Source organism: Pongo abelii, chromosome 15 (genome assembly GCF_028885655.2).
Source record: "Pongo abelii isolate AG06213 chromosome 15, NHGRI_mPonAbe1-v2.0_pri, whole genome shotgun sequence".
In the NCBI taxonomy this organism is placed as follows: Eukaryota; Metazoa; Chordata; class Mammalia; order Primates; family Hominidae; genus Pongo; species Pongo abelii.
The window spans coordinates 100,707,470-100,733,002 of NC_072000.2; the positions used below are offsets into that span (position 1 = coordinate 100,707,470).

Here is a 25,533-nt window from a genome sequence, read left to right on the forward strand (position 1 = left end):
CTCAGACTTCCTGAATCAGAAACTCTGGGGTGGAGCCCAGAAACCTGTGTTTTAATAAGCCCTCCAGGGGATTCTGGGCTTACTCAACTCTGAGAACCACCGCTCTAGCGGTAGCCCAGACAAACAAAAATAAAAGAAAAACACCTCAGTCTTCTTAGAATATTTGAGAATGAAAAAGAGGTAAGAGTTTTATACAAGATCCTTGCATTTTTCCAATCCAAAGGGTTGGGACTTAAGGCTCAAGACTACGTGGTGGGGGATAACAAAAGAACCCCCCCGCCCAATATCCTACTTAAGTGGATTTTTCCTTTCAAATGCCATCTTACCTTGCTTAGCTGTATTTCCATTAAAAAGTCATGGTTCCTTCCTTTTCCCCCACATACTGTATTACGTCCATGTCTTGTGGGTGTGTGAGAAGGCGAACTGTGGGGACTACTAAAAATGAGCAAAAAAAAAAAAACCCTTTTGTTAAAGGAATATTCAAAGTAAGTCAATTAATGACATTAAGTAAAATGATAAGATGAAAGACAAAGTAAGAGTACAAAGCTATCAGAACGCTGCCACAAATTACTAGAAACCAAAACCGTATCTTCTTTACTCTGTAGACACTGAAACACGCATTTTATTATTGCCATTAGAGTAATCATCTGCTTGCTAAATATTCAAAACTACAGGAAAAGCTAATTATGATGCTGGGATCCATATCACAGGATACACTTAGAAATGAGACCTCCTTATAAGCTTCTTGTTACTTTGGAAACCCTTTATAGTCAGAACACAAGTCCTAGGAACTATCCCAACTAATACACGAAATAATTATAGTAAAGTTGGATGTGTTTTAAAGTCACTTTTAAGTAGAAAAAGTTGCTGAACTATAGTGTCAAATGTTACTGCTCCACACAGCCTCCATATGCCATGCCCCACCTCAATAAGGAAGTCTGCCCCCTACAAGGATTCTGTCCACCTGATTCTCTCCCAGCGACCGGCACACTGCACTTGTCTCACAGGCGCTCAATGACCACTGGCTCTCTGCTCCGTGCCCTGCTGGATGCTGGGGACAGGGCATGCCCAACCCCACCTCCTGACACACTTCCTGCATTTCACTGCCCTCTGTCACTCACATGACTCACAGGACCCACTCATTTTTGTGAAATAGGTACATGGTAGATACCTGAAAATTTCTGCTGAATGAAAATGATGACAGTCAACATTTTAGTAAAAATACGAATAATACAAATAAGTTCACAATTGGAAAACTATAAGAGTGACATTGAAATGACAGTTTTTAATACTACTTTATTAATAATTCTTAAAATGATAAATTCTATTTTTCTTTTTTCTCTCTAAAGGGGAAATGGAAAATTCTGTTTTTCTAAGAAAAGAATATATTGGCCTCCCAAATAAACTTATATAGAAATTAACTTACATATAACTTTTAGCTGGAGAAGTGGGAGGGACTGTTCCAAAATCCTTTCCTCCATAAAGATGCCAGACAAGAGAGACCTCCTTCACCACATAGCGGATCACAGGAATGGGAAAGTGTAAGGGGGCTTTGCTCGTATCGGTCTTCTTAACAGGCAGACTGAAATAATTGTCTCTTATCACAATTGCGTCATCAACCATGATTTTTATAACTGGTTCTTCTTCCTTCTCCTAAAATAAACAAACAGATAACACATACTCTCTTTTCTACTTAGAAACAACTGATTATGCTGCACATCTCAAGGGGCATTCTTGCTTCTACATTCTTGTTAATAATTCCAGTATATAAAATAAGGTGATGGTTACCGACATTAGTCATCACAAAGATATTCTGCTTTATTAACCATAAAATAAACTCTCTTTGTTCTACGTAAACCACTCCATAAGGATTTTTTATGGTTTACAATTCGGCTTTCACTACTTGTTTGATAATAAAAAAGCAATAATTTAGTGTGTGGGTATATTTTTTTTGTTTAAAGTCAATACTGCAAACCAAAAGTTAACAAATTTCAACATATGGATGATATTACCATGTTTTTAATAATAGGTTTATCCTGAGTTTGATTGTTTGGATTTTTAAAAATTTAACCAGAAGGTTCTCAGAACTTTGTAAACGAATACAGTCACCTACTAGACAATTCCTGGAAAGTTTCCAAATACACACACACAACCTATATCTGTACATACACACAAACACACCCCAAACATCAGCCTTCACACAAACTACATCTTATCTTTCCCAATTCTTGGACTAGCAATTCTGTCCAGCAGATCCTTCTGCCATTTAATTTCACGATCCTTGAAGAGTCATCTTACTACATAAAAAATCTGGAGTTCAATAATCTATGTTGGAAATTTTGCAAATGGCATTCTTCTCTGAGTCTTTAGGGGATGTGTCACAGAAATAGTATATTTAAAAAAAAAACAAAGTAATTCTGAACTATAAAGAATTTACAAAATCAACAGAATTTTCTCCAGGCACCCTTTGGTCAATTCAATTTGTAACACCATTCAAGGCTTCAATAATGTTATTAATTTATTACCTGCATGGCTGCTTTTGGTGCAAAAAGAATGCAAAAGTCATCATTCTCAGTGGGCACACCTGTCATTGCATCACTGATGAAATGGTGAGAGAATGAGGCATAAGTGGGGCCGGGCTCCTGGGATACATTCCCACTCTCATCAGGAAACAGGAAGAGGTCTGAACAACATGGCTCCTGAATTTGAGATTTTTCATCCAAAACACCTAGATAAAAAGATTACAACATTTTGGCACACTTTGAAATATCAACAAGAACAAGCATTTTAACCATGTGTCAGATATATGTTGTGTGCTTTTACCTGCAATATCTCACTTATTTCCTAAAATAAGTCTATGAATCTGAGGCTTAAAGAGAGCTTAAGTAACATGCACCAAAACACCTCAGCAAGAGTCAGAAATACATCAAAAACCACTAATAGGCCAGGCATGGTGGCTCACGCCTGTAATCCCAGCACTTTAGAAGGCCGAGATGGGTGGATCACCTGAGGTCAGGAATTACAGACCAGCCTGGCCAACATGATGAAACCCTGTCTCTATTAAAACTACAAAAATCAGCTGGGCATGGTGACACACACCTGCAGTCCCAGCTACCTGGGAGGCCGAGGTAGGAGAATTGTTTGAAGCCGGGAGGTGGAGGTTGCAGTGAGCTGACATCACACCACTGCACTCTAGCCTGGGTGACAGACCAAGACCCTGTCAAAACAAAAAACAAAAAACAAAAAAAAAAAAAAAAAACTAATAAAAAGACAAATGATAAATTTGAAATGGCAATGTCATAAAGACAGTTTCCTCCCAGTTAGTTGGCGTTGGGGAAGCTCAGCAGTTGCTGGTTAGTGTTGACTGGAGTTTTGCTTTAGCCAGGATTTCACCTTTGACAATTCTGTCCTATAGGCGGAGCTCTGGAAGAAACTTCTTGGACAATATTACAATGCGAAGGGAAACTGGTTACATTTAGCAGAGCCTAAATGTAGGGGGAGGGAAGGGGAAGGAGAGGGAAGAATAGCTGTTGAGCAAGCATTAGGTGGCAGAGGAGGCAGCGATTCAAGTATGAAAAGAAGACCTCTTCCTGGGGCCTGGGATACCCAAACTGGATACCTAATCTTAGGTAGCTATCGCAAAAGATTATATGTGCACCAAAATCTGCATGTCAACATATATTTTAATATGTTTATATTACATATTAAGAGTCACTCATTCTTTCCCCATTCATTCATTAAAACCAAACACTGTGATGAGGCTGAGAACACTAAGCTGAATCAAGAGACATACTGGCTTTAAGAGACTCACAGATTAGATTTTAAATTCTTCTACAGCAGTACCTCAGAATTACTCTCATCCTTACAGGTACCCAGGGCCTAGTAAAGAATCTTGTATATTGAAGCCATCTAGTAAATAATCACTAAATATTCTTTCCCATGTAATTAAGGTAGCTGCATATATATATATATATATATATATATATATCCACACACACAAATATAAAATATATATAAATATATTTTATATATTTTATATATTTTATATATTTATTTATAAATAAAATATATTTATTTATATATATACACACACACACACACACAAATATTTATTTTTTGAGACAGAATCTCGCTCTATTACCCAGGCTGGAGTGCAGTGGCACAATCTTCACTCACTGCAACCTCCGTCTCCTGGGCTCAGGTGATCCTCCCACCCCACCTAAGCCTCCCAAGTATCTGGGACTATAGGCGCCTGCCAACACATCCCACATCTAGCTTTTTTTTTTTTTTAATTGGAGAGATGGGGTTTCACCATGTTGCCCTGGCTGGTCTCAAACTCCCGAGTTCAAGTGATCCACCTGCCTCAGCCTCCCAAAGTGCTAGGATTACAGGCATGAGCCACTGTGCCCAGCCTAGCTGCTAATATTTATTACAAATAATGTAGTACATAGAACACTAAAAGCCCCAGTTTGCTTCCTTAGTTCTAATTTATCCTAAATTAGTAAGAAAGCAACAGTTCACACTAGACTTTTACAACACCATGAAATAATTTTTAATTAAGATTTCCCAATATATAGCTACAGCTATGACCATTCAATTTGAAAAAAATACTGTTGAAATAGAGGCTTTAAAATGTTTACCTGCTTCCCTTTGGCTTTCAAGGATCTCGAATCACCTGGGTCCCTCTTTGCTTATCCAACTTTATTATCTAATTCTTTTCAATAAGAGAACTTTTGTTTTAGTAAGAGCCTGAATGTCATGGCTAAATAACTGAGGCTCACGCATGCCTTTGTCTGTGCTCTGTTGATGTTAATGCCCTTGCCAAGATTACCTTCTCCTCCTTCTTTACATACCTAAATCCCATCCACTTTTAAAAAGCCAAGCCATCTTACTTTACTAAAGTCTAATAAAATTATCCCAATCCTTTCCACACAGTAAAGGATATGCCACATTTGAAGTGTTTTCTTACATCATTTATCAATCAGTCTAAGTACTGGCACCAGTCTTGTGCCCACTTGTTTTACTAGGCTACAAGCTACCAGAAAACATAAGCACTGCCTTCTACTCACTCTGTATTCCCAACACCATCCTGGCCAGAGTTACCTATTTACTAGACACTGAGTAGACACAAGCTGAATGATTAACAGATATCCATAAAAACTCATACGCATCTTTAATAAGTGACTTATTAAATTTATGAGAACACAAATAATGTAAGCCCCAACATTAACAGCAGTGCTCCCTGAGAAGAGTCCTGGTCTTACCATTAGCCTGTGGTTTTACTGACGAGGTGGCTTGTTGCATGTCGATCTCCTCCATAGCATCACTCATCAGATCTCGTAACATTTGTTGATCTGCTTCAGGAAGTACTGGACCACGTGAGGATGATCGACCACTGGAATCTACCTATAGCCAAAAAACCTAATTAAAAATAACTGAAAATGCTCTTAAGAACCAAACTACTTACATTTATCTTATCCCAGAAATACATTACACTGTACAAAAACATCAGAAATAGAAACCTACTCATTTTTCTATGCCCAGCAGCTGTTATATTTCAAGTTTTTAGTATTATCACCCTAACAAATACTGGCAAAGAGCAATAAATGTGTCATCACCTCAAAGCAAGCACAGTGAACTGGGATCTTGAAGAGGCAACACATTTGAAAACAGGGAAGTTGAACAAACTGCAGTAAAGCTGGGAAAGAGGGGATAACTAAATAAGTTTGATCTCAACTCTGATGGTTGCAATGACTTTCATCCCTTTGACATAAAGCTCCTGTAGGATGAAGCCTCATTTCTTGGACACCTAACAACAGTAGGGGGCACACACAGCAGGGGAAATCTACTAAACGGTGATTCAGAGTTCAGTTCCAGCACCAAATACTTAACCATTTTGGTTGGTGAACTGTAGATTCATTAAACCCAGATCGTGCTTTTTATATGTGAGCATGACTCTAAAACAACAAGTTCCAAGCTGAAAGGGATAATTTAAAATAAGAAGAATGTTTTTTAAAAGGGAATAAACAGTAGGGCGGGTGTCATACGTCACCTTATCGTGAGAATACAGCAGGAACAAGGAGTCACAAACAGAATGTAACACAAATAAAGTGTAAAATAATCCTGAACAAAAGATAACAAGCACAATGCCAGTCAGGCCTTTACTAGAGTACATAACAGAGGCTCTAGAACCTAAAGGGACTGAGATTTCTGTTCATAAGAGAGACCACAAAGAATAACACTTAAAAAGAAAAAATGCTAAACAAACGGGACATTCTTCAATCTGGACATAAGAGAAGTTAGAAAGGTGACACGTGGCAGAAAAGTACATTGAACTGGACACCAAAATATCTGGGTTTGTTGCTATTTCTGCTACTCTTTAGGGCAATCATCTAAATTCTCTGGGTCTCACTAATTTTTAACCTCTCTATCTCACCAGGTCATCATGAAAGGAAATGGAAGTCATATATGAGAAAGTACATTGAAAACTGGATTGTCTTAGAGATAAGAAATAGGGAAAATATGATGATATAAGTAAGTCTTCTGGTAACAATACTAACACCTGCCATCTATCTTTTCATAGCATTTTTACATACAACTTGCATAGAACAAGCTTTTGCATGATAAATGTTTTCTTTCTTCCCTTAGGACAGATGAAAATAACAAGTCTAGAAAAAAAAAAAGTATGATATTTATTAGGAAGATTAATGGAAACAAAGAATATCAAAACAGCAGAATGGTTTTCCAAAAAGGCCCATGAAATCACCCTTTCAGACCCCATTATTCTGAAGGTAAAGAACAGATGAATGACTTTCAAAGTTTCTTTTCTACCTTATGACTGTCATGAAGACCTCAATAATGTAAACATGTCACGACATGGCAAGGACTGGAGGAATCACATTGCTGACTGTACCTTAGACCTTCTTTGAAAGGCTCCAGGCTTCATATCTGCCTTGTTAGGTGTCTGCAAGTCACCATAGCTTGCAATGTACTGAATGAGATTCATTAACGCAGCACAAGAGTCTGAGCACGTTCTGATATGGACAACATCGCTGGAACAGTGTAACTCAAAGCGGGGCTCAGTCTGGACAAGACACAGAAAAAGGGATGAAAATGTTTTCCAAATGAGACAAAAGTTTCTTTTTTTGCATAGATTTACATTAAATAAGATATATGATAATCTGTCTCGCTACATAAAAAAAGTATTTAAATAAACCCATTTTTAATATATTTACTCTATTTCTGACCAAAATTAGGTACACGGAAAAATGTTAAACTCAATTTTTTTATCTCTTAAAAAATAGAACTTAAAATTTTCATTTATTTTAATAACTTACTTGCTCTCCATCAGAATCAGACTTCACTGCAGTTATGGTTAACTCCAAAAGCCCCATATCCATCACACGAACATAATCTAAAATTTTTAAAATTAAGAAAATCTCTTGAGTACAGCTTTCAAAAATGTGTATCCAACCAACACCAAATACAACTAGCATTCCTTTAAAATTCATTGCAGAGAGCACTACAAATAATTATAATGCAATGAAAATATAGTTTCATTCCACAGAAGTCCTAAAATTCACTTTATTTTTTGTTAGAAACAAAAATTATCTTAAATAAAAACTTGTAGTATATATAGTAATTTGATGTACTTAACTAGCATTATAAGAACATTACAATTTCAAACTGAAAAACCAGTATCTGAAAAACGAAGCTGTGAATATATACCACATGATCACTATATACTTAAAGACCCTTTAATCTTTAAGGATCTTTAATAAGATTCTTAGTTCACTAGCATTATCCCAGAGTAAAATGCTTTAAAATTATTCACACACAAAAATAAAGCAGAATTCATTTACTCCATTTGTTTTTTAACTCTTACCTCTATTCAGATTTATAGTGACAGTATTGCATTTGTCAGATAGATGTAAAGCAGCTTCATCCAAGATTATTCTGAGGCAAGAAAGACAAAACCAACATCTGAAAAACTAAGCTTTGAGTATCATACCCCATAACCACTATATGCTTAAATTGCATCATTCTTTCTGGTATGAACATCATTGAAATCATAAGCAGTTTCTAACTTATAACTGTCATCTAACATTTTTTAAAAACTGTTTATGAATGCTAGGAATATTTAAATGGTGTAAAGAATTAGATTAAATCATCTACTCAAATTAATTCTAAATTTTTGGCAGTTTTTAAAGAGATGCCCAAATTCACAAGGTTTAAACTATAGTATAAAGACAGAGTGGGCCAGATGTAGTGGCTCACACCTGTAATCCCAGCTGTTTGGGAGGACAAGGCAGGAGGACCACCTGAGGCCAGGAGTTCTCAGCTAGCCTGGGCAACACAGCAAGACCCCTTCTCTACAAAAACAAAATTTTTTTTTTTAATCAGCCAGGGATAGTGGCACACGTCTATAGTCCTAGCTACTCAGTAGGGTGAAGGCAGAAGATCACTTGAGCTCAGGAGTTGAAAGCTGTAATAAGCTGTGATCATGCCACTGCATTCCAGCCTGGGCCACACAGAGCAAGACCCTGTCTCTAAAAAATAAAAAAATTAAATAAAAATTATAAAGTGTATCAGGTACTATGGGAAGTTTACCATACGTTTTAAAATGCAAACTTTTTAAAGAATCTCCAGAATTAATTTCTTCCCTAAAAATGAAATGCAATAATAAATGGGTAGATGAAACATGTCACCTGAGAAAAATTGGGTAATTTGGGTAAAAGGTTATAACTATTAGTAAAAGAACGTTTAACAAAAAATTGAGACTTTAAAAAAATGGTTTAGGTAAATATCAACTGGTATGTTTTGAACAGCTTTATTTAGTATACAATGAAGTTTACACAGGTACCTGAGAGTAGAGGAAGATTTATCCAATGCAACGCTACTGGAAACACTGAATGTTTCCACAGTAAGAAGAGATCGGATTGGCAAATAAAGGGGTCTAATGCCAAAGAGAAACAAAAGAACATCAATTTGATACGGCTCCAGAAACTCTATTAAAAACAACAACAACAACAACAATTTGAACCTTAACTCTACTGAATTATGTATTTTTTTCAAAATTTAGTAGTATTTTAAATAAAACTTTATTTTGTTCCATTTGTGAACTTACCTATAATCAAGTGCACAGCTCCAAAGATGAACATGAAAAGTTGTAAATGAAGTTGGAGGATTATATCCCAAAACAGGTTCATCAGCAATATTCAAGAAGTATAAAATCTATAATCACAAAAAATTAAAACGCCCTGCTTTAGAAGAAAAAAAAGGTTTCATATAATATCCTTAATACCAATGTAAACCAGAATATCTCACAGAAAAAATCATTTAATTGGAAAATCATAATGGTAAAAGGAAAAAAATCATCATTTTGAAGGAACTAGTTTCAAAAAGTACTTGCATCAGAAAAGAAGGTAATGGATACTGATGGATGTGTTCATTTGTTTGACTATAATAAGCATTTTACTATGCATATCAAAACATGTTATTCACCTTATATACAATAAAAATAAATTTTTTAAAAGTATTTGCAAAATTAGAATTTGAAATGAAGCCTATCCAACAACTCCAATGTTACAGAAATCTTAGAAAATCATACCTTATGAAATTAATAACAATGTATGCATAATATAATTTCATATTTTTTAGCTTGGAACAATTCTCGGAAAAAATAAATTTTGCTAAAGACTGCTTAAAACTATCAATCTGGTTTCCTATATAACTCATTGTGTGTGGGGGCGATTGGTTTTTCATATAAGTCATTGTTGAAGGAAGCTCTTTTTCCTTAATTTATACCTAGCTCAGTCTAAAAACCAGTCCCTCTCACCAACATCTATTCTTTTCATATTTCTAATCCAAACAAATAAGGAGGTTCTGCTAAATGTCTCCCTTCCAGCTGGTTATTCACCCTAACCACTTCTCTACTCCTACCAGATAGAAAGTCAGACAGATATCCTCATGTTTCCTAAATGCTTTCATGAGAAAAGAATTTTGAAAACATTCAAGTTTTTAAATAATGTATTATTTTCCCAGCACAATTAAGAAGTTCTCCTTTACAAGAAACATGAGAAGCAATCATAATGCACTAGTTTTCATTCTCACGTAAGGAAAAGCTAACTTCTTACTCAAAGTCTCCTCTGAAAAATAACCAATTTTATTTTATTACCATAAAAAGTTGTTGAACTGGAAATTAATGAGAGAAATCCTGATAAAATGCTTTAAAGCAACATCATATTATTGGCCTAGGGAATTATATGGAAATATTGCACTTAAAGAACTTCTGATTATAAAAGCAATTCAACACACCATTCACCTGCTCCTCTACGCCAGGCATTCTACAAGTCCTGGGATACAGAGTCCCTTCCCTTCCTTTAATGACATATAAGATAACTCTGTCATTGAGAGGTTTTGAGGACCACACTTTAAGGTAAAAAACCAATTACATTCTGAGGTGATAATACTGTTTTGTTTTGTTTTTTGAGACAGAGCTTCACTCTTGTCGCCAGACTGGAGTGCAGTGGCATGATCTCAGCTCACTGCAATCTCTGCCTCCCTGGTTCAAGCAATTCTCCTGCCTCAGCCTCCCGAGTAGCTGGGATTACAGGTGCATTCCACCACGCCCAGCTAATTTTTGTATTTTTAGTAGAGACGGGGTTGACCAAGCTGGTCTCGAATTCCTGACCTCAGGTGATCCACCTGACTCAGCCTCTCAAAGTGCTGGGATTACAGGCACAAGCCACCGTGCCCGGCCAATACTGTTATATTTCTTAATCTAAACGGTGGTGACACAGTAGTATTCACTTAATGATAATTCACTGAGCTGAACATTTATGACTTACAAACTTTTCAGTATGTGTATTAGATGTCAACACAAATTTTTAAATAAATTAACACATACATAACAGCTCTCTTACCTGCTCATGCCAGCTAAGCCCAGAAGGAAGCATTCTATGCTGGAGAGTGGCTCCTTTCAGTCCTATGGCAATGAGAAATTCCTATACAGAACAAGACAAAGAATGACATTTACCACCTATGTAATCCTATAACTCAAAAGTTTTTCCAAGAAAATAAATATGCTGCCTTTTATTTAATTATTTTTAGCTAGAATCAAATCAACAGTGGCATAAAAGTACAAAACACAAACCTTTGTATTGGACTCTGATTTATCAGACAATATTTTAACGGCAACAGACAGCATATTCAAACTGTCTCCTCCAACTCCATCTGAAGAAGTTTTACTGAGGCCATCTTCTTCAGAGGAATAAATAGTAGGTTCCAACCAGTGTGGGCGGGTTGAGCTGGGAAGTCGTGTTTCTGTCGGGGGAATCACTCCATCCACTATGCCTAGAGATCCACATTGAGGTAAAAATAGTAACAAAATGATTACTTGAAATTAGCTAATCAACTTACATGACTCAAAACAAAAATCCATGTACTTCCACTGAATATAACTTAAGGAGGCATGATGACAAAAACCAGCATGGCATTAATAATCCACTCCTCTTTGCTAATGTTAGTATGACTGACAGTGCACAGCTTAAAGAAACAAAAGATTCTGAAATGCTAGGAAAATTAAATAGAAAACTATCACAAACATCTCACGTCTATGAAACAAGGTAAACTCAGGTAACTGCTCAAAAAATGGTAAGTTCTATATCTGGAACCAAAAGGAAATATTCCTTAAAGGAGAATAAAGAACATAAAGTCCCATCGACTGATGAATGGATACATAAGATGTGATCTATCTTTACAGTGGAATATTATTTGGCAATAAAGGGAGAATAAAGAACATAAAGTCCCATCGACTGATGAATGGATACATAAGATGTGATCTATCTTTACAGTGGAATATTATTTGGCAATAAAAAGGAATAAAGTACAGATACAACTTGGATGAATCTTGAAAGCGTGTCAAATGTAAGAAACCAGTCGAAAAGGCCAAATATTGTATGATTCCATTTATAAGAAACTTCTGAATATGCAAATCCATAGAAACAGAGTGTAGGTTAGTGTGTTTACGGGAAGGAGAGAGCGGAAGGGGTCAAAGGTTATCACTAAAGTGTATGAAATTTCTTCATGGGTTAATAAACATGTTTGAAAATTGACTCTGGTGACGGTTGCACAACTCCTGTGAAATACTAAAAACCACTGAAAGGTACACTTTAAATGAGTATGGTGTGTGAATTATACCTCAACAAAGCTATTGCAAAAAAAGAACCTGAAGTTGACTTCTAATTTGTAAATATTACTTTGACAGCAGAATGAGAACCCTCCACAGAAAATAATTTCTAATACCAAAGTTCTGTTCTCAATATTCTTTGTTAAACAAGAAATTTAAACATGTCTAAAGAGAAGAAACCAAGACACATGTTTGTCCTACCTTTATGGTACAGACTGAAACTGCTAGAATGAAGGCAAACGTAGTGCTTGTCATCAAAACCTTCATATTTTGTCACGCAAAATAACGAACCACTATTGAACTCTAACCAGAATTCACCATGCTTGTTTTCCAACAGATCTCCATTATCTTGCTAGTAAAAAGATCAGAAAAATACAGAAGTTATTACTTAAATGCAGAAAAGTAAGCATGTTCCTTGAGATGCTCTTTGCTGATTCAGCTTAGGAAAATCTCCCATACCGCAGCAAAGCAGTCTAATCCTTGAACTATTCAATATCATGGTATAAAATAAAACTGGATAACTTAAATGCTATGTGGAACCTCCGCTATCAGATGAATCTCTGTACTTTGTTGTCACCCCAGAAGCAGAATTAGCATCTGTTTTCCAAAGGCAGAGCCACACAGTTTGATCTGCAACGAAAGCTAAATCCCCAAAGTTGCTATCATCATGGTCTGCCCCAGAACACTGGTCTTCATCAGTCCCTGAAACAACCTCAAAATATCAAATACTTCAATCACTAGATATATATCCTAGCAGATTTATTTAAAATAAGATACATTTGAAAAAACACTTCGGATTTGTAAACCTCACCTTCACATCTGTGAACACTGCTATTAATCCATGATTAATATTCAGAAGAACTGAGAGAAAACTCTGAGAGTTCTTGTTCTGAGAGTCTAATTTTTTTTTCCTGCGAGAACGATAGTTGGGATCAACAGTGGAAAAATACTGCAAAGTTTCCTCCTCAGATCCACTTTCCTCATCTATGAGAAATAAACATACAATTACATTCTGATAGAATATTAAAACAGCAACGTAAAAATGATCACGAAAATATTTCATATAACCTGCTTAGTTTTACAAAGACTATGGTGTGAACATAGAAATATATATTGTTTTTCTCTTTAGCCTTGAACTTCAAACAATGTGCACACTATCATTCTAAAGAGAACATATTTAAGTGATAATGATATTCTCAATATACAGATAGAAATGAGGAAATATTCTTATTAATTACTAAAAGAAATTGCAAAATAGTTACAATGAAACATAAAGATTTTTAAATCCACAATTCAAAGGTTAGTACTTTGTTAATTGATAAACTAGGCATTTTAAATCAAAACAAATTAAAAATATATTACCATAGTGAACTGCAGATTTAAATGCACTAAAACTATCTTTGTTGAAAGTATTAATGAGCTGACTGGCTACTGAAAGCCCAATGCCATAGGAAATATTCTCGAATGTCTCCACTGGTGAAGGAGCTGTTGGTTCCCACAGTAGCAAGTCATTAAAGATCCTATAAAGACAAAAGTTGAAAAATAAGTACTTAACTCCTAGTTCAACAGAAGGCAAACTTAAAAAAAAATCCTTTTAAAAGATCATATGAACAATAATTTTTTAAACGGCAAAATGGAAATTAGATCCTACAAGAATTTGGAAAAACAACAAAAATAACAACTGCGTTCTTTCAATGAAAAAATAACTGATATGGCTATAATGCAGGGCAGTGACAAAAGAATCTGCACAATTAGATACCTAAATAGATACTTGCCTAATTTTACCTGTGTTATATACATCAAATTACAAATGCATATTATATTTCAAAATATACCTTAGAGACAGAAGCTCATGAAAAATAAAAACCCACAAAGAACAGAAAAGGAGGACAGCTCACCTATATGAGAGCACTTTGTAAACATCATCTCACTGACCCTCCCTCAGTCCTGTGGGGTGTCCAGGGCAGAATCACTATTCTCACTTTACACTTGAAGAAACTGTCTCATAAAGGTTATGTGACCTTCCCAAAGTCACATGGCTAATTAGCGGAAAAATGGGGATGAAAGTCCAGATTATGTAGATTACATCCAGCTCCCAATTCAGTTCTTTTTTTAAGGCAAGTATTTATCTGTGGGACCAATTCAGTTCTTTCCCTAGAAATACCTGATTTTTCTCTCATCAACAACAGAAAGCACAGCTTCACCGGGAAGACTTCATGAGATAAAGAATGCATATGGAGCAAAAAATAAGGAGAGAAAAACCCTTATAACTAGCGAGACTAGCCCAATCAATACTGGCAACCAATGGGAAGGCATATGTCATACCTAGGCTGTCACCACATCCTACTTTTTCAAAGAACTACCTGTCACTGCTCAGATGCCCCTCTGTCCTAGCCTCCTCCCCTCATCCATCCTCGAAGCTTTCAAGAAAACTCAAACTTCACCATGTCTTCTAGTAAGCCCATTGTAAGATCTGGACCCACAGCATATGCTTCACACAGACCCACTTAAATCACAGCACCTACAGCACCCTGCTGAATTTCCTCGTTTCCCCTTTTTAGAGTGCAAGCCGCCCAAGAGAGGGACTTGTGTCGATCATCTCTACATGTGCCTAGCACAGTGGCTGTCACATAACAGGCATGGACAGTTGGTGAGGACAGTGCATGACTCACATGGAAGTGCTGCCAAAACCCTGACTCATTGTAAAGCCTGGTGTGAATACCAGTCAAGGTGCCACGTGGTGAGGCAGCCCTGCCCCCTTCTGTGAGAAGCCACTGCTGGGACAATTCCTGAGCTTCTGAAGTCCTAGAAGGTGTACACCAGGACTGAGAATTGCGACTCTCAGGAGATTATAATCCACCCACCTATTATGTTCTCCTTATTTATATTTTGGTCTAAACACAGTCCTGATACCATTAGTACTATCAAATATTGGATGGTGCTTGTAATATCAAGAAATATCAAGAAAGAAAACAATGATTAAGATACATAAGGACGTATCACCATGACTCTGTGTCTATGAGGCTGAAACAAAATAGATGCTCAGTATATATTTAATGAAAGCAATTAGAATTCTTTTTTATATTCTATTTTAAATAATTTTTGACAGCGAAAAAATTCTCCTGTACCTAAAACCACATTGCTAAAAACAGCCTGTTGACCAAGGTACTAAAGGAGTAAACCAACATTTTAAATATATAAAGGCAGAGTTGGTTATAACTCCTGCTCAGAAAAAAATAAATAAATAAAAGGATAGTATTGACATATTAAGTAAAACTTGAATGGGGTATGAGGATTATATGGTAGTATGTATCCAGTTTAGCTTCCTGCTTCTGCGAGCTGAATTACCAGTTAACGTAGAATGTCCTTGTATGTGGGAAATACGCATTCAAGTACTAAACATTGAAGGGACTCAGGTCAGCAACTTACTCTCAGATGGTTAGGGCACGGGGAGTTCTTTGTACTATAAAGCAAATCTTCTCTGAGAATGTTTGAAAATTATTTAAACAGTATTAATTTGAAAATACAAAGCCAGATAAGGGGCAAAGGAAAAGGATGCAAACCCTGAGGAAGTTAGATATGAGATTTATATGATCCCAGAGAGTGAGGGAGCGCTTCAGTATTTATGCAATTCTAGGGGCCTGAGAGACCAAAAAGTGGTTAGTGGAAGGTATTTAATAGAATAGAAACTCTCTTAAGCAATCCATTAAACCAGCTACCCAGATTAACAGATACATACTCTAATACACGTTCTAATACATACTCCCTGACTTAAGCAGTCAGCTACCCAATTACCCCCAAGTGCCACAACAACGGAAGCCCCCAATATGCTAACTGCCTGCTGCTGGTGGACATCTCTCTAGCAGAGCTGAGAACCGTTCCTATCAGTGGAGTTATATATTTCATATACTCGCCAAAGACCAACTGTGTCTGGCTTCAAATCTGCTTGTATTTGTTACTTTTAAGTACAGTTTAAATAAAAACTGTGCTGTTTTCATTAATACAGACTGGGGTAAAAAAAAAAATCTTAAAAACCTACAAAGATTCTCCTCTTACATATCTCTGAAAAAATTTTTTTCACTCCACTTTAAAGAAACTGGAACTAAAAACGGTAGACAATGCCTTCTGGGTACACTTTACGCAAAAAAAAGACAAAATAGTCAGATGCCACATGCAGGATTAAAAAAAAGAAAAGGGGGAAAAAAAAGAACATAGAATTCCAATCAGTGGCTCATATTCAAAGAAAAGGCCTTGTCCTGTATTTAGAAATGAAGTGGTAAATAAATATACATTTATAAAGTGAATGTTTAAGGTATGTATTACTGTTCTTGATGCCCTGATTTAATCAAAAGCAATCTGCTCAGTCAATGCAGAATGAGGAAAAAAATAGGTCAGGTCTTTTTGATCTCTGGGCTAGGCCCTGAAAGAGTCATTTCATTTCCCTCAATCTCAGCCTTGCACATACATCAGCTCTTTGCAGACATCCCTGAACTATGAAATGAAAGGAGGGGCCTAGAGATCAGTCATTTTGAAACTGTAGATCATATATAAACAAACCCCAACATTTGAAAACAATTTGAAACCTCTCTAATGTGAATTTAATATAAATTAGGTGCTATTTATAATGTATATTATAAAACAAATATAAAAATATAAATTTTAAAAGATTATTGTTAAAGTTAAACATAAGTGGTAACATTTTCTTCCTATACCAGAGTGGACTGTTCTCTGAATCTCATTTTCAAGACCACTGAAGTAATGTGAACCCTAGAAGAATCCTGGAACTTAATTTTCTGATTCTAAGAGCAAAAGTCAATAGCACCCAGTGAGAAAACCCAGGGTTTATTACTAACATTTAAGGAATAAATACCAAGTGGTATCTGATACCAAGTAAACCTACAGCAGAAACAACAGTCTGAAGTTTCTGAAGATTAATGGAAACTAGAATAACTTGTCCACATGTAGGAAGCTTGTGATGACAAACACTAAGGACTTCTTTTTCTAGAAACCCACACGACAATCTTTCAGGTATGCTACGGAGAAATCCCTTCAGTGGGTGGGAATTACAACAGACAACCACTAAGTTCTTACGATATGCCATACACTATTCTCAGAATTTTCCAAGTGTTATATCATTTAATCCTCCAAACAACCCTTATAGGTGGGAGCCAGGATCATCTCCATTTTACAGATGAGGATGCTGAGTCTTACAGAGGCTAAACTGCTCAAGGCCTTCAGAGTCTATGACCTAGAATTCCATTTGTATCAAAATACCTGGCTGGCATAAATATTGAGGGGTATCTAAATATAATAAATTTAAATTTTGTACACGTTCACAGAATTTTGAATTCCAACAAGATATCTTTTTGAATGCTGAAGAAAAGATGCTTCTTGTGTAATGACTGGGGTTCTGATTCTACTCCAGCATTGGCTACCTGTATTAGCATCTCTTAACTCTTCACGTCACCGCACGTAAAGAAAAAAATCGTATTCGATCGGTAACCTGCAGGAAGCTGACAGAGGGCAATCAGCCAACCTCAGGGCTGAGGAAATAAATATCTCACACACCCAGCACCACGCTAGTTAGGAAACTCTGCTATGACAATAGCACATCATAACGGCAATAGTCACCACCAACACCACACAAAGTACACAGAGATGGCACATAATATTCAGGCAGGGAAAGGAAAGGGGGAAGAGGAAAATCAGGGAGGCAATTAGAAAGTCTGATTCCAAAGATTGAACTAAATGTGTATAAACTCACCTATTATAAAGCCTCTCATAAAAGCTCTTATTAGGTAGTGTTACATAAATGTTTCGTAACGTAAGTTCCAGTACATAGTGAGAATTGCTGATTGCTTTATCCTGAAATTCTGTCATTTCTACAGGGTCTCCTGGCATCACCATCTAAAACATAATAGTTTAGTGCAAAAAAAAAAAGGCATCCAATAACCATTTTATGTTTAAAATAGTAGTAGCATCTTCTTAGCCTATCCATAGGACTTGGTATGTGAGAAATAAATAAGCGTGAAACATTTAACTAGAGAAAATATACACCAAGAAAAAATAGGTATTATTCAATTTTGAAGTTTAAGAGCTAACAAAAACAGTACACAAAGCATTTTCTTAAAAATAAAAAATTAAAAGCATTGCTCTATGACAGAGAATAATAGTATTATTCCTTTGTAGCTTGCTCACACTTTTACCTGTTCATTTTCAAACATTACTCTACGAGAAGAAAAAGGAGATGGGGCTGGTCTTCTTAGATCACAAACATCTTTCAAGGAATGAGCACCTCCTTCCTCTTCCTCCTGGTAGTGACCATCATTCTCCTCTTCTTCTTCAGCTGCAATTCTCTCCAAAATGGAATGCATGGCTGGTGGATTTATTTTCAGAACAATTCTGATAGCAAAGACAATTTTAAAAAGACCAACATCTAAGTGTAAACAGCAAAACTTTAACTTTTGTGCAAATTAATACACACACCACTGGTTAAATCTTAATGATAGAATTAAACTTCTCTACAAAGTCTAATCATGTCTAAGGTAACCCACTTATGACCATGTTGTAAACTTAAAAGTGTGGAACTGAAACAAGTAGGTAACAGAAAGACATAAACATTTTATACTTGGCTAACTGAAAGGGGCAAAAAGGTTATTTTTAAATTTCATTAAAAGTCAGCAAACTTTACCTAAGGATTCTAGTTATCACTAAACCAAATCCTCTCACACACAGTCTGTTCTGCTATAATAAAATACTTGTCTACCTAAGAAACCTCATGTTATATCAACCTCATATTATATCAGTTGTTCAAAGGGAAAAGGGAGAAGCTGATTAGGAAACAGTTTCAAAACTCTAACAACAAAGTTATCTTTTCATCTAGTAATTTCAATAATAAAGGGCTGGTGCTGTTTCTGTTTTGTAACCACAAAACCTAAAGATCACTGAGTTAATGCAGCCTATGACTACAAAAACTAATGAGCTTTTTACTCCAGAGTAATCCCTTTCCTTTCCTAAGCTTCTACAGAACATCTCTAGCACAGACTTTTCATTCTCCTTTGATTACCATATCCACCCATTGTTATAAGGAGGCATGGAACCTTCAAAGAGAATAGCTGTGCTGCAACTGCAACTCTTATTCCCTAGGTAGTGGTGTTATTTGGTTCGTAAATGATCACAGGCTTTTTTCCTAATTGATACATATCCTAATGTAAATCGTGCTTCTGAATTACTTAACTGAAGTAGATCCAATTCTTATGAAACTTGTGCTCTAAACTCATGCTTATTACCAGGTGTGTATGAGCAACATCTGTCCTAAGAATCTAATCGGTATAATAGACAGTGGAGAGGAGGAGTAAAGCAAGGCAGGCAGAAAAATAGCACAACAAGGTTTGAGGGTGACACGTCTCATGTGAACACCCAATCATCACGCTTATGAACACAAAAGAATCAAGGATGGACATGTTTAGCTTATATTTAATAGCCAAAATGTTGGTTTAAAAGAATATTTTATTTTTAAAAGGAAAATCCTATTAAACCTATGCATTTGCTTACTCACCGTGGCCAGTCAAAGTCATCTGACGATGTTGTATCTCCATCTACTCCACTAGACACATGGAAAAACTTAATAGATGGATTTCCTTTCTCTTCCTGGAACGATCCTAAAAAAAAAGGACTGATTTACTGAAATGTGCTTCTTCTCAAGTACTAAAAGAAGAGATGGAGGAGCAAAGATCCTCTCAATCAGGAACATAATGCAACCTTAAGTTCTACAGCATTTTTCAATTGTTCTGGTTTTATGTGCACATGTGGTAGACAGAATGAGCCAATAAATTAAAGATTCTGTTTTGTGTTCAAACTCAAATTCTTAAGTACCAAGGTACACTGCATAAAGTACATAATGACATAGTAAATACAACAAGCACTTACCACTTACTAAGTGCTATTAGTGATTATTTCATAAAGTCTATATAAGCTACCACTAGAAAAATAACTATATTTCTTAAACATGTATTTTGTACCAAACACTGTAAGAAATATCTCTGTTCAAAATAATTCTACACGGGCTGGGCGCAGTGACTCACACCTGTAATCCCAGCATTTGGGAGGCTGAGGCAGGCGGATTACCTGAGGTCAGGAGTTAAGAGACCAGCCTGTCCAACATGGAGAAACCCCGTCTCTACTAAGAAATACAAAAATTAGCTGAGTGTGGTGGCATCCAACTGAGGCACGAGAATCGCTTGAACCCAGGAGATGAAGATTGCAGTGAGCCAAGATCATGCCACCGCACTCCAGCCTGGGCAACAAAGCAAGACTCTGTCTGAAAAACAAGAACAACAACAACAACAAAAATTCTATACGTGTTTTTTCAATCCATTTTACAAATGAAAAACGGCTTTCCTCCAGAATAATGAGTTTCTCACCACTGGAGATAAGGGATGATCTCACAACACCTGAAGGCCCTTTCATGAAGTCATAATTGACAAAAGTTAATTTTAAATACCTCTTAAGATATGTAAAACCGAGACAGAAGAGAAGGGGAAATTTTGCAAACTATTCTCATGAGGGGTGGGAGTGTGGTTGCGGAGAGAGGGTGTTGTGGCAGAGGCAGGTGGTCTGGGAACCACAGGATAAAAGGTTTTCCAGGTCTTCATAAACTTGGTTCACTTTAAAGTTTTTATAAATTTGCTTCATTAACTGACAAAAACAAAGTAATGCAGAAAAAATCAAAACAAGTTTTACAAATAAAAGTCACTAGCGATTAGTTAGTATAATGGTTGAAAGCTCAAGCTCCACTGTCAGACTTGGGTTCAAATCTTGATTCTGTCATTGACTACAACATGATCTTGGTAGATACTTCCTTCTAGGTCCACAGATTGTCTCATCTATTAAATTATAAAAATAATTGGAAAAATAAACATATGGTGATTATGATGACTAAAAAAACAAGACAATGTGTATCAAGTGCTTAGCATAATGTCTAACATACAGTGGCACTTAAGTTCTATTATCAGTCCTACAATAAATAAACGAGAGGTGATAATAAAAATCTAGGCTAAAGTACTACACTCTCCTGCAGTAAACAGGAATTTTAACAAAGTGAATGAATCATCATCCTTAGTTTTTAAAAAATTACCTATATCACATATTTGCATACAATACTAGAAAGACACTGTTGCTGTTGATTTTAACATAATGTTCTTTAATTTTACTATATTGCAGGGCTGTCAGATACTTTTGTGATGTAAGTTTCAGTAGCAGTTGTTTGTTATCTAGTATGGTTCTTTTACAGGCACATTCAATCTTACCAATTAGTTCTCTAAAGGTAAGTTCCAATTCAATTTGTTCTGGGGTTGATCCTCCTATAAATTCAGTCTTAAATTCTAGATCTGCGAAGGCTAAATAAAGGATCTCCTTCTGAAGTGACTTCTTAAACCATGGTCCTCTTTCTTGATCGGATCGAAGATCAGGTATTGGGAAGCGAACAGAAAGGTTTAATGCTGGTGTGGCAACTTGTACCGATATCCGACAATTTGCAGGACTATGTGAATCATCTAGAAACACTTCAGTGAAAGCCTTGTGCTAAAACACAAAACACAAAACATCAAAAATATGCCAGAATATTAAAGTAAATGAACATAAATTACACAGTATTCAACAATACAATATGTATAATCACTATCTCCCCATTTGGTATAATGCATTAAAAGTCAATTCAAATTAACCACTACCATATTAATTTAGTGTAAAAAAAATTTATAATGCAACAACTATTAGCAAAAGTGAAAACTATTGGCAAAAGTTAAACTCTGAAATAAAAAATTAAAAACTGAGCCAAAGTGAAGACAAAGGCACTATAGATTAATATTTATCTTACTATAAATTTATAAAGAATACAGTGTAAATTAGCCTACCAACAAATTCAATACCGTTAAAAATCACTATAGTGTCCAACATTCAGTTTGAAAGACTTTTCTACCAATATATGACTTTAAAGACTCAATGTGAAATCAGATGAATTATGCCAGATACAATCGGTGACTCAACTTTGTACTTCTAAGATAAAACCCAGAGGCTGGCACATCACAGGTTCTAAATAAATATTCACTAAATGACGCACCCTGAGCTCCTATCCAATCCAAGGGTATGATCTCATCAAATGGTTCTATGAGACCAAGACATATGCACCATTTACCCAAAGCCATCTTACAATAAAAGGGTCAAAGAACATCCCATTCAAATAGAAATCTATTTCTATTTTTTCTCTAAAATATATTGAAACTAAAAAAGCTCCACTCTACGTTGTGACACTCCTCAGTTTCTTCAATCAATTTCTAACCTCTATGTTAGAAAACTCCCTTCATATGCTAGACTTACAAATTTTGTGTTTGTTTTTTTCGAAACAGGTCTTGCTGTATCACCCAGACTGGTCTCAAACTCTTGGGCTCAAGCAATCCTCCTGCTTCAGCCCCCTGAGTTGCTGGGACTATGGGTGCAAGCCACCAAACCCATCCAGACTTGGATTTTTAACAAATCTATTCTAACTCTCCCCATTTGATTTGCTAATATTAACCACCACTCCCAGGCAAAAATAACCCAACAGATTAAACCATCATCCGACTGCATATATAGTTAACAGCTAATATACAGACTACCCCACAGAAACTAAAATAACTAGCAATTGATAACAATAACAAATAAAGAATGCCCAGCCTGGGAAACACAGGGACACAAAATACAAAAACTTAACCGGGTGTGGTGGCACTTGCATGTAGCCCCAACTATATGGGGGGCTGAGGTAGAAGGATCGCTTAAGCCAAGGGGGTCAAGACTGAAGTGAGCTGATACCGTACCACAGCACTGCAGTCTGGGCAACAGATGTTTGTCTCAATAATAATAATAATAATAATAATAAATAATGCTAATTTGATGTGAATACTCAATACTAAGAGAAAAGCAAAGAAGTAGAAAAATAAAATATCTTTTTCCTTTTGTTTTTAACTAAGGTTGTCTCCATCTGATCCTGGTCCTCTGGCCCCAAAATTCCTAACAGGCTTCTTGCAAACCTGACTGATTTAATTTGCTTAGAAAAGACACCAGGCACCAGATCCAAGTAAAAGTGATATAATATGATGTTCAACAGATTATTTTCAAAAGTATATCCCATATTGTTTGGGCTTCATGTTTTAGGTAGTTCAAGTAATTTATCAAATGTATAAATAGATAACATTTTATAAAGATGTTATAATCACAGCTTATAAAAATTCTGATAGACATGAAAAGTAAAGGAAACCTAATTCTACTGTAATATAAACAATGCTACTGACTGGCATATTTCTAGCCATTCTTTTTCTATACATCAATTTTATTTACACAGGTGTGGCAAGTTTATGTAAAGCAATATATTCTACTTTTTCATTTAATCCTTGATGAGCCTTCTTCATGTTGTTATACCATCTTCATAACCATCATTTTCTTTTTCTTTTTCTTGAGACAGTCTCACGCTGTCACCCAGGCTCAAGTGCAGTGATGCAATCTCACTGCAACCTCCGCCTCCTGGGTTCAAGCTATTCTCATGCCTCAGCCTCCTCAGTAGCTGAGATTACAGGTGTGTGCCACCATGCCCAGCTAATTTTTGTATTTTTAATAGAGACAGTGTTTCGCCATGTTGGCCAGGCTGGTCTCGAACTGGCCTCAAGTGATCCTCCCACCTCAGCCTTCTAAAGTGTTGGGATTACAGGTGTGAACCACCATACCTGGCCATAACCATCATTTTAAATGACCACATAACATTTCATTCAGTGTGTCTCAAAACTTATTTCACTAGTCTACTATCAAGACATAAAAGATGTCTCCTTTTTTTATTATTACAAATAATGCCGTTTTAATAATATATACTGTTTAATCTATTAAAAATACTTAAGTTCAGAAATTATCTCAATAACCGTATTAGCTAACCATAATTATGATTAGTATTTGCAGCTTTTGAATACTTACCAGACTAATATGTTTATTATATGAAGTATACATGTGGGATGCCATCATCTCTACTGTGGCAAGTTTCTGTGGTTGAAGCAAGGAATTTAACCTGTCTACAATACTGATATCCAGCTCACAACACACTGGATTTAATTTAATTTGCAATTCTGCCTTCTGAGGAACTGAACTAAGTCTTGCTTGATTACCCTTTAAAAAAAAAAAAAAGAAAAGGCATTAATACAATCACTAAAAACTACTATACAATTGGGTTAAAACCTTATAATTGTGACAAAATATATATCAGATGAAAATTTACAGGTGGCAATTATAGAAAAAGATCTCTTACCTGGGGCCCTCTATTCTCAGAATGCTTATAATGAAGCTGAAGACACACAGGGGAATGGGAACCAGTTTCTTCTTTGGAATGGAACGTTAAAAGCTTAAAAGTAAAGATGAAGATAAATTAAATGTATTAATCACAAGAATTTACAGAGGTGCCCATATAATAATGAGAAAGGCTTTCTGAAGTCAGAAATCTGGTTTTAAGTTTCATTTTTGTCACTTACTAGCAATGTGAACCTTAGACAAGTTAGTTAACTCATGTGATATCTCATCTGTAAAATGTAAGCGAGGATTCAAATAAATTCATTTCCAAGAAAATGTTTTTGAAATAAAACAGTATAAAGGGTCAAAGTAACAGCAATGAATGTAACTTTGACAGTTTTCTAAAGTTTCTTTAGGTCACACTTTTACATTAGGAAAAATATCAGAAAAATGGTAAATGAACACAAGACATTTAACTTGTCTTGAACAGGGCTTAGCACACAGCAGGCATTCAATCATTATTTGTTCAATGATCAAATTCTTCTGAAATGAAGAGTGCTTTGAACATGAGTGAAATGAAGTCATTTCTCTCATAACCCACCTGTCACTCCTAAACAAGTCAACTCTAATTTAAAATTCTAACAGATCCTTATAACGATGTTGAGTGACATTCTTAAAAATGTTTCTACAGAACACAAATGCAAAAAGAAAATGACAATATTCCTCCTATGACTTTCTATACATTTTTAAAGAAAATCATTGCCTCATACAATCATTAAAAAGCAAGGTAGATTTAAAAAATAATCTTAAAGAAAAAGTATTCAACATTTACCTCTGTATAGTGAGGAGGAACAGAATGAAAATCAGTTGGAAATAGGCACTCCAAAAATTCCATTTGCCCAATGGACATATCAGTACTAAAATATCGGGAAGCTGATCTTTGTCTTTGTTCATAGGATACTTTAATGCCAGTACCTATAAATCTATTATAAAAAATGCACCATTTAAGATTATTAGTGTTGACATATAACAATTATCCA

General features: G+C 35.7%; 1 protein-coding gene and 1 pseudogene across 6 annotated transcripts in view; both read right to left on the reverse strand.

The window, feature by feature from the left end:
* ATG2B (autophagy related 2B) overlaps positions 1–25,533 on the reverse strand; it is an 80,158-nt gene that overhangs the window by 21,469 nt on the left and 33,156 nt on the right. For all 6 annotated transcript variants that reach the window (XR_008513205.2, XR_008513204.2, XM_024231833.3 and 3 more), the window contains exons 12-32: positions 25,326–25,476; positions 24,516–24,608; positions 24,188–24,376; positions 21,499–21,772; positions 19,749–19,851; positions 18,397–18,592; positions 17,955–18,097; positions 13,553–13,710; positions 13,002–13,174; positions 12,392–12,542; positions 11,156–11,355; positions 10,926–11,006; positions 9,128–9,234; positions 8,864–8,956; positions 7,886–7,956; positions 7,338–7,414; positions 6,914–7,084; positions 5,265–5,406; positions 2,526–2,728; positions 1,427–1,653; positions 327–435 (exon numbers count right to left, since the gene is read on the reverse strand). Coding sequence is in view for 4 of the 6 variants with exons in the window: in XM_024231833.3 (XP_024087601.3) it covers positions 327–435; positions 1,427–1,653; positions 2,526–2,728; positions 5,265–5,406; positions 6,914–7,084; positions 7,338–7,414; positions 7,886–7,956; positions 8,864–8,956; positions 9,128–9,234; positions 10,926–11,006; positions 11,156–11,355; positions 12,392–12,542; positions 13,002–13,174; positions 13,553–13,710; positions 17,955–18,097; positions 18,397–18,592; positions 19,749–19,851; positions 21,499–21,772; positions 24,188–24,376; positions 24,516–24,608; positions 25,326–25,476 (3,112 nt within the window). In the remaining 2 variants the exon portion in view is untranslated. The remainder of the gene's footprint in view (positions 1–326; positions 436–1,426; positions 1,654–2,525; positions 2,729–5,264; positions 5,407–6,913; positions 7,085–7,337; positions 7,415–7,885; positions 7,957–8,863; positions 8,957–9,127; positions 9,235–10,925; positions 11,007–11,155; positions 11,356–12,391; positions 12,543–13,001; positions 13,175–13,552; positions 13,711–17,954; positions 18,098–18,396; positions 18,593–19,748; positions 19,852–21,498; positions 21,773–24,187; positions 24,377–24,515; positions 24,609–25,325; positions 25,477–25,533) is intronic.
* Positions 19,553–19,640, reverse strand: LOC112128957 (small nucleolar RNA U13; annotated as a pseudogene).